The sequence below is a fragment of the Meleagris gallopavo genome, chromosome 6, assembly GCF_000146605.3.
Source record: "Meleagris gallopavo isolate NT-WF06-2002-E0010 breed Aviagen turkey brand Nicholas breeding stock chromosome 6, Turkey_5.1, whole genome shotgun sequence".
NCBI lineage: Eukaryota > Metazoa > Chordata > Aves > Galliformes > Phasianidae > Meleagris > Meleagris gallopavo.
Genome location: NC_015016.2, coordinates 17791094 through 17801233, shown reverse-complemented (window position 1 = coordinate 17801233; position 10140 = coordinate 17791094). Strand labels below are relative to the sequence as shown.

The window sequence follows — 10140 nt, the reverse complement described above, 5'->3', positions numbered from 1 at the left end:
GATTTTTACCCAACTGCGTATATTTACTTACTTAGAATTCTAGCATTCAGACTTTGATGTTTGTGACAAAGAAGGGCTGGGATAAAGAATACCCTATTATTTAGCTATTATGAGAATGCGATGTTTCTAATTTTTATAACATTATAGATGTGCTACATCTAACCTACAACTAACCTAAATATTCTGCTATTGCATGCTGATTTGCAGACCAAATCTTGTATTTGCTTCAGAATTAATTCAATCACCCTTCCCATTAAAGCCAAGAGAAGTCTGTCTATTGACTTTAGTGGCAATGGATCGGCCAAATGGTCCGAGCAAGTTTATTTAATAAGCAGTGAGCGCCCAATTTTGCCTATTTGTTTATTCCTCTAAACACAATCCAGGCAATCAGTTTAACTTTTCAAATTAAAGAACAGCACTGGGGAGTAGTTTCCATTTCTCAAGAGATATATTATAGAAAGTTGGTTGCACTACCTCATTACTCTTGCTTTGTGAAAGAGCCAGGCTATCATTTGTCAGTTCCTCATCATCTGCATTATTTCTGTTAAGAACTTTACTCTTCTTCTTCTTGGATCCTCCATCACTAGCTGTGCTGCTATTATCTTCTTCGTTACCTTCCTCATCATTGTCATCCTCATCACTTCCACTCCCATCATCTTCATCATCCTCATTATCTCCATCACTCCCTTCTTTTCGCAGTGCATTTTTCCCTTTTTTCTTCTCAGGAGTAGGCCGCCAGTCATTGTCATCTTCACTATCATAATCATCCATATCATTTAGTTCTTCCATTGACACAAAATCCAGTAAAGGTCGGTTCCTGCGCAAATTCCATTTTTTTGGTTCACTTGCTTGTTCATCAGCCACAGGATCAGTTTCTGCTGCTTTCTCTTTTTCTTTCTTCTTTTTTGGCTTCTCTTCTTCATCTTCTTGCTCCTTCTTTTCAGTTTTAATTATCTCTTTGTCTGCTGTTGGCACTTCTTCAGCAGAGCTCTTTGGCTGTTGCTCTTCTACTTTCTCTTCTGCTGGTTCCTCCTCCAATATATTTTCTTCTGATTCAGTACAGGAACCTTCTCCACTGTCCTTTGATGCATCTTCGCTTCCATGACCACTTCCTTCAGAATCTGTTGAGTATATGAAAATTTAAAAAGAAGTTCCGAAACAAATGTACCCCCAAAAATAAAATCTGTTGAAGCAAGTTGTTAAACAAAAGAATGATGCATGTTCCTCCCTAATAAGGAAATCCACCTTTTTTTTTTTTCCAATTGGTCTCCAAATACTGCTATTTCAAGTGCTATGTTGAGAATCTGTTAAACATCAGTCCATTTTAAAATGGCAAAAAAAGATGGTAAAATTTATTAAATGAACATTAAATGTCCATTTGAACTGCAGCTATTATTAATATTAACAATAAGTGAAGTGTCATTTTAATAAAAGAGTATTCAGTTTTTAATTTTTGGAGATGTTTTCTAAGTTTAGAAAAATCTGTATTAAAAAAAAGAAGAATGTGGCTAATCCTATAAATTCATTTCTGTTATTGGTTTATTTTTATGATTGAGGTTTCCTTCAATATTAGTTACAAGCTATATATGAACTATGCTTCATTCAGCATTAAGTCTGCACAACAGCGCTGAATTCTAGCTTCAGACAACCCACATGATATTTTTTCGAGTGCATTAATTAACACAAGCAGTTTGTGCATGATCAAGGAACAAAAAAGGATCCGTATGTAAAAAAAAAATAATAATAATCACAAAAATAAAGGCATCTGTAATACAAATTACACAAGAATTATTGAAAAAGATGACAAGCGAACTTGTTAATTTTTACAAAGATCATCCTCCTTGACTGTCTTCCATCTTATATCTTCCTACTGCTTTTCACTTACAGTATTTGTCTTAATGAAGAAAAACCAAAGAGAAGACTTTTTTAAAAATTAAATGTTAAGTTGCTTGATCCAATGTAGGGATCAAGTGCACAACTGCTACATTTTTCAGTTTGTTCAGAGCCTTCATCAACTCCTCGTTGCACTGTCAGATTTTATTAAATAGATGGAGAGAAGAAACATTTTGGTACGTGAATTAAATAAATATATATATTTATTCATTTTACTTACCACACATAAATATGACACTGATTTTATCACCTTACAAAGAGAGAATTTCTGTGCATAACCACCTCTTTATAAAGCCAAATAAAGAAACAGTGGGGCCAACATACTTTTTAAGCCATGTACATTTTGAGAACACGCTGCACACTTCACACATGCCATGTATTACCACCCACAGAATATGACTGACCAGTAATTCAGCTGTTACATGAATATATTGGTCAATTTTGGTTTGATGGGTATACCCATATGTGGAAGCAGAAAGAATCCGATAAGAGGATCATATAATTATCAACATGAGAAAGTACATCAATGCTACCACTACTGATCAGAACACTACTGGTACCAGGTGAACAACAGGCTCCTTACAAGCTGATAAAAAAGGAAGTTTTATTAAAGTCTTTTACTCAAAGAGTAATTTAGTAATGCCCCACCCCTACCAGCCTTAATAATGGTAACTGAAGTACAAGCAGAACTAACTCAAATTTTGAAATAGTGGAATACTTTCTAGGAAAGAAAAGCAGTATTAACTGAAATGCAATATAGAAAATAATTCCTACATTATACTAGCTTTCTTTGGATTCCTATTTGCCAGATCTCATGACCACTCTAAAGGTAAGTCAAAGTTAGACTATTCCAGTAGGCATTTATGCTACAGATTAAACGCCAGATGGATGTTTAATACCAAATTTTTGTATTACAGGCTCGTATTGACAATGTGCCAAAGTAGTATGGAGCTTGCAACGTTACAATTATTTTCACAAGTTTTTATTGCCTTATAATACATACGTGTATATATATATATATAGTATGAGTATTGTACTCAAACAATAATTTAAGATTTCTGACACTTTGTGCGGTTGCATTTCTGAACATGCTTAGATTTTTTGTGAATTTAAGTTTCCACTTCATTTTTGGGTGGAATTTTGGTCTGAGGACCAAATTAACCAACAGTGAATTTTGTACATCCATACTGCCGCACTAAGAATACTCTCTAACTGCTATATGCCATACAAACAGTATAAAGCAAACAAACTTAAGTTTCATTCACTTCTCACCTCCAAATTCTCTTTTGCCTGCATGTTACATTTTGTATTTTCTATCTGCATGCATGCACATACCAGAGATACCTATACTAAAGGATATCTCTATTTGAATGCATCCACTGTGATAGGTTTTTCTCTAAAAATAACGGTTATGTGATAACAGCTACTTTCGTAGCTGTTCTTCTGTCAGATGCACTTTCAGTTAGAAAAAGGCTGTAGCATACAATTTTCTCCTTGAAAGAAATTCTTAAAGAATGGCTTTTTCAAATTGGCAACCACATTATGTCATCTCCTATGGAAGAGAGTCAAGCTACTCTCAGTAAAAGGTTGGGCCAGATACACTGTCAAATAGTGAAGAATACAGAGTTCCGCTGAGAACAAATATTAGAGATAACAGTTGGGAGAAAGGCATATTTACTTCTGTACAAATTGTAGCTTTAACTGCTGAGCACAGGAGCAGGTGGCACTCACACCCTGAAGCAGTAACTTAGAAATTCTCCAGTATATAATCTCGGTTATGCTCCAGAATTAACATCAGAAAAAGTGTAATGAAGGTAAACAAAGGTAAACAAAACCAGCTCCACATCAGCAGTTTTCAAATGCATGCTGTGCTCAAGACTTCAGAGGAAAGATACTACAGCAGTTTAAAAACAAACACCGGGATTTTTGTAGGTCCATTTTGCAGGCAACTGAACACTACTCATTCTAACAAAATCCATACATACTTGAGAGTGTGCTACACTACTGAAATAGAAGGCTACTCACTCAGAGAAGACAGGTTGATTCTTCACTGTAGTGTTAAGATTACCAAACAGCTCTGTAAGAAGCAGTTTGAAGGATAAGCTAGCTAAAAGACATCACAGACTCAATTTTGGTCTTGCCTCTTACACTGGCAAAGCCTAACCAATTTCAGATAGTAGAAGAGAAGAATCTGGCTTTTTTTTTTTTTTCTTTTTTTCTTTTTTGTCATCTAGCATATCAAGGATATCTAGCACTATGCTTCAGACCATCCTCTTTATGAGGACAGTAACAAAACAGCAACAACAACAACAAAAGGGCTACAGGAGACGTTCATTCTTTTGGAGGTAAAAACAGTTGAGTTACCATAACTGTGATCAGTAGCCTAGTAGACTTCTTCTCCCAGTCACAAGGTGAACAACAAATCCTTTACATGAAGTTGAGAAATTACCTAGATATCTCTGCTAGAATCACACTTTACAACACCTACAAACCCACAGTCAAGCTGCTCACATGTGCTATATCAGACATGGGTAAAAGCTGTATTTCCAAAATATATGAACTAGAAACTAAAATTAACATTGAAGATTTCAAAATACCTTAAAGAAATGTTTAAACTAATGACAAAGCTCTAATATTAATAACAGAATAGAAGAAGTCAGGGAAAACCAGACCATACATGAAAATGTAAATGAACTTTTGAATTGCCATAGGCGGTGTTATGCAACTGGTAAACTCATGACCACAGTTATCTATTAGTATTCAATCATACAGCTTCACTATGCTCAAACTGATAACCCAGAGCTATAGTGAAAGCTAGGATGGAAGTGACTTAACACTTCATTTTGAACATAAACCTAGATTCTCTTTTTCAAAGTTATGACACTGGCTTTTCTAAACTATTCGCAAAAGACAGAGGTAGAGTTACTTTAAATATTTAAACCCAGGTAGTCTATTGGCAATTCAATATTGTGATGCTGGCAATTAAAAAATTGGAACTGTCTGAACAAACATAGTAAACATAATGAATAAAAATCACAACCAATTAAGATACTACTGTTCTGAGGTGGGAAGTTTATTTCTAAAACAAGAGATGAAAAAAGTCTCTAACCACACATGGAGACTGAGAGACCAGGAAATGAAACCAATTACCCACTATTACAATCATTTCAGAAGATGTATTTATTTAATAAAAAAAAGGAGAAACAAAGGTTTTCAATAAGCAGTTTTCTCACTTCTACACTAGCAGCAGTGATATCACAGCGTCTTCTTCACAGACACCCACCCAAATCTTAAAAGCACTCAAAACTGTAAGCTGCTAACTTTGTATTGAGTCCATAGGCACTGCCCCAACTGCCTCAGACTGCTGCAAGACAGATGGAATCAGTTACTCAACCTCTTGAATTCATTTGACATTTCCCAGTTTCAGGTATGGTCTTTTTAACTTCAAAAGACAGTTCACTTTACTCATTTGGATGAAGTATTATATACACCATGACTTCCCTCAGCAAACTTTCACTGCTAAATATTCCATACAGTTGAATTCCTAGCAGTTTCACCTCTTGAAAGAGGGAAATGATAAATGGAAACTAAGTCTCTGAGGCACTGGGACGAGCACATGGCTGACGATTGAAACATCGTATCTTCCTTGAGAAGTGGACACACTGTAAACAGGCCATCCCACTGAGTTAATGAAGCTCAGAAGCTAAGCAGCACAAAATATGCAAGACAGGCATACACACACACACAAAAAAAAGGGGGAGATGCAAGAGAAAGTAAAGTAGAAGTGTTAAGTAGCTAAGTAGGAGACCATCAATTCAAATTTGCATTCTGTCTTAATGAACAAGTACAAGTCAGTGAACCAGCAATGGTTTTATAACCATTACCGCAAATATAAGACACAAAAGTAACAGCAGGAGGAAACAAAGAAAAACAGTGTTATTTCATCATAAAACCCCCTAAATTACCAGAATGAAAGCCATGAAAACTGTCAGGACACACAAGGAATAACACAAGTCTCAGCACTTCCAAAGAAAACCAGTTCAAAACACCAGTCACTCCAAAATACCACTGATTGGTAGACAGCTATATGTAGTATAGTATATAGCTATAGTATATAAGGCTGCAAAGTTAAGTCTTCAAATTCAATTACAATAATTAATATTGTGCAATTACTTGAAAAAAAAAAATACAGCAGAGCTAATCACTAAGTAAATTATCTTGTCCTCTCTGTCTGCAAAAACATTCTACAAGTCCATTCTCAAAAACAAAACTCTTTAGTTTCTTCATCAATATTTCAGTTGTGTTTATCACAACTGCAATTTGATGCTCTGCAAACCTTTTACATGACAACATCCTGCACAGGAAAGAAACAGTGGAAGAGGAAACAAATTACAGAAAGGCAGAGAAATCAAAAGCTGCAAATACAAGTGTTTCAGAACACCTAATAGATGCATTTATATAAAACATCACATGATTTAAACAGAGCTCCTATCGACCTCAATAACAGTACATAGTGTTTCTGCAAGTCAGACTTTATACTCAACACAAAAGAAAAAATCCCAAGCATTTATAAATGCCCCTAAAAATGAAAGTCCAGAGGACTTCTAGCAGAAGTAGCGACAGAATTCAGCTCTTTAAGGCTGAATTCAACTATACTCTTAGTTATGCTGGGAAAGAGGTTCAGTCCTTAAATTCATGTATCGTGCTTGTTCAAGGAACAACTTTAGAAACAATTAATGAAGAAATAATGAAACAGGAGCTAGAAAAAAAAATTACTTAGCATTAAAATAATACAAAGCCAACAGGCCTGAAATTATTTCCATTAAATAATTTGACAATAACATAACAGTGCTAAAATCAATTCCCTTAAACAGATGTTATAATTTTTCTTTGGAATAGAAAAGTCAATAATTGCCTGTTGGTGTAACATAAACCCACAAGAAAATAGCACAGTACGTAAAGGGCATATTTCCTACTGAAAGTTTTTCAGTGAAAATGGATGCTAGGCTATTAAATATACTTCCTGTAATGAAAAAGTCACTGAGACATCAGGATTCTGAATACAAAAATTCAGCAATTATAATTCCCTCCTATAAATACCAAACACCAACTTATCAAATCCTTACTGCATCACATATTCCCTGAAATCTGATAGAACACGCATAGAAATTTTAATGTTCAGGGTTCAGTCCTCCTAGACTTGCACACTATCATCTACTCCCACATATCACTTAAAATCCTTAAGCTCATACATATGGATACAACAAAATCAGCAGGGAGTAAACAACTTCAGAACTATTTTAATTCAGTGTTTAGATAGTCCTTGAACCTTTAGCTGTCAAATTCGCTTCTCTTTTAATTTAAAAATTGCTACTTATAGCTGCATTTATGACTCAAATAAAATAAGCAATACAGAGCAGTAGAATTAACATAAATAAGGAATCTTTTTGAGCCATAGGTAGACTTAGTGCTCATTTACAATGTAGAAAGATCACCTGTGCCCCTATTTATTTATTCCCCTCTGTAAGCCAATCGTGCAATGAAATTCTGAACTCAAAGAACCACTAAATACTGTATGTATACAGATCCTGACTTGCAACAGGCAACATGGAGCCCACTGAAAGAAGGAAAAGAGCAACAACCCTGACTCTAATGGAGAACTACATACTATACTTTGAAAACTAAATCCTGCAGAAAGCAAAAGGAAAATACATTGTCTATCAGTATCCTATCAACAGCCATCCAGAATTTGTCTGGTAGGTGTGTTTCTGTGTACACCTTTTTTTTTTTCCCCTACACATATAGTATACATACATATATACAAACTTTGAAGTGATCAATTTCATTTATCTAAGTGTCTTTCTTTTAGTACGTCTTCCACTTATTCGAAATAGATTAAGCACAAACAAATTTAAGGGTATCTTATACCAGCCTCTTTTGAAATCATCACAGATGCCCTATTTCAAATATTCTGCAGCTATCCAAATGAACTGTACAAGAACAACTTTTCATTCAGTTTAAGACGCTATATATTTAATAACTGCCTACTTCCCAACTCCTCCAAACCCTCACAACATTTTTCTTCCACACTAAAGACAATGTTTGGAAAAAAAAAAAAAGTGAAAAACGTCCAACACAGTTGTTTCAAAAACATTTTCACTTAATGTCCTGTTTGATTATGCAAAAAGAAGCTATACAAGATATCTAGACACAAAAGAGTAACACATTGGGTTTTTCCCATTATACGGTTGAGTCCATTCAGCATGGCTTTAAAAAAGATTCAACTTCATCAAAATGCAACTGAAGTTGAACCACTCTCAGAGGTGGACACTGTTCCCCCTTGCACACATACATATTCTGAAAGTTGAAAAATCAACATCAACAACAAAATAGTCCTCTCCATCCATCCAAAGTTGAGACAGAAAGCTTTCAGTACTTTTAAGTAATGAATGTCTGCTTTCTTATCAAATAATACGTTGTTCTGGACTACATGTCCATGTTCCATATTCTATTTCCACTTCTCTTTTTCCTTTAAACGCAACCTACGTTTCTAACGCAAAATAGAGATATTTTATTTGGGACCTAAAGGAGGGATTACAAAAAACCCCAAAGCAGAATTATAGAAGCAAACAAGAAAAGCCTTCAAAACTTCACACAGAACTGGTACTGGTGAAATGATCACTAAGCTTTTCTTAAGTTCATTAATACACAAGATCTTCATAGACGATTAAAAAAAAAAAAAGTAATTACAAGGAGATGGGGAATATTTTGGCAAGATAAAGTCAGATGAAAACATAGATCAACGTCTCCAGTGCAGAATGAAGAAAGTGCAGTTCTTTGGCAAGGTGTCATAATGCTTCTCTTACAGCTTAAATACACTGCTTTTCTTTGCCTGTTTCCCTGAGCATGACGTAAAACATTCAGCATGCAGCTTTTAACAAACACAGTCCTGCCCCTTTTCTCCCCCTCCAGGAGAGCTCAATTTATTCAGCATCTTCTCTACTTTCAGTTTCTGTGGATGTTCATTCATTGATTGAGGAACGCACAGAGAAGAGCACTAAATGAAAACATCCCAAAGCAAGGACTCCTGGTATGAAATGCTTACATCTTTCTGCACAACTATCACAGAAGACACCCTAAGTCTGTTGTAAAAAATATTAACAATAATAATATAGAATAAAAACTTGAAGAGATTATCTTTCTGTTTAAGATGTTCACTCAGAGTGGAATTACCCTTGAGAAGTCAGGCAGGTTCCTCAGTCCTCAACAAATTACTATCCAGACTTATTCAAAACAAAATGGCTTTACAGCAGTTACTCCAATACCAAAAGAAGCTAAAGTTTCCAAAGTTGTCTTTAGACTGAGGAAATAAAAAACAACAGAAATAGCCCTGACAGTCAGCACAGAAACTGCTGAAATGCTTCTGCCAAAACTTATTTGATAGTAGAGTTTTCCACTGTGAAAAATTTATTTTCAACTGCAGCACTGTATGTTTTACTTGATCAGTTGCTTCCTATCTGCAGCCTAGAATCTCCAGTTATCCAACTGAAGCCCTTCCAGCAGCTCTACATCCCAGCAGCTCACTAGTATCACTCTATCTCCTGCATTACATTAAACGAGCAACCATAAAACAAAAATGAGGTAATTCTCAACAGAGGCGATGAGGAAACATATTTACCTGAAGCATCTCCAACTTTAAAATCACTGTCATCAGAGCTATCATAATCTAAAGCTTCCAGCAGGGAAGCCGCCAGAGGCTTCACTTGTCTCCTCTTCGAGCTGCGGTCCACTGCAGAAAGAAGCACAGTACTCCTATTAGATAGCACAATGAACACGCAGGGTGGTTAGACGTGCGGCGTTAACCCGACGGGGCAGCCCGCACACGAGTACTGCCGGCACCGGCTTCACCGTGCCAGGGATGAGGGAACCACTCACACCCTAGGCACGGCACCGCGGATAGCCGGCACCGGCACCACCCCGGGCCCGGGCTGGCGAAGGGAGCCGCTTCCCTGCAGCACCTCCAGGCATTCCGCCATCCAGCGCCGGAGATACGGCACGGTAGAAGGAGAACGAGGACCCGACCCGCCCGACATCCCTGAAAGATGCTGGGCTGCCCCCGTCCCGCCGAGCGCCTCCGCGCTCTCCCCGGGGAAGGGGCGGGAGGAGTCGCTGAGAAGCACTTACTAAAGGCTACGCAGGTGAGCGGCGGCGAGTGGGAATGCGTCCAGGCGGCGGCAGCGCGACGCC

The 10140-nt window shown here is 36.8% G+C and overlaps 1 protein-coding gene across 1 annotated transcript; it reads right to left on the bottom strand.

Moving 5' to 3' along the window:
• Positions 1 to 390: 390 nt before the first annotated feature.
• On the bottom strand, positions 391 to 10134 carry LOC104911458 (PHD finger protein 14-like). The gene is made up of 3 exons (XM_019616345.1): positions 10078 to 10134; positions 9572 to 9682; positions 391 to 1121 (listed from the first exon to the last, which is right to left on the bottom strand). Coding segments are annotated over exons 1-3 (828 nt in total). The 5' UTR covers positions 10079 to 10134; the 3' UTR covers positions 391 to 405.
• Between the last annotated feature and the right edge of the window lie 6 nt (positions 10135 to 10140).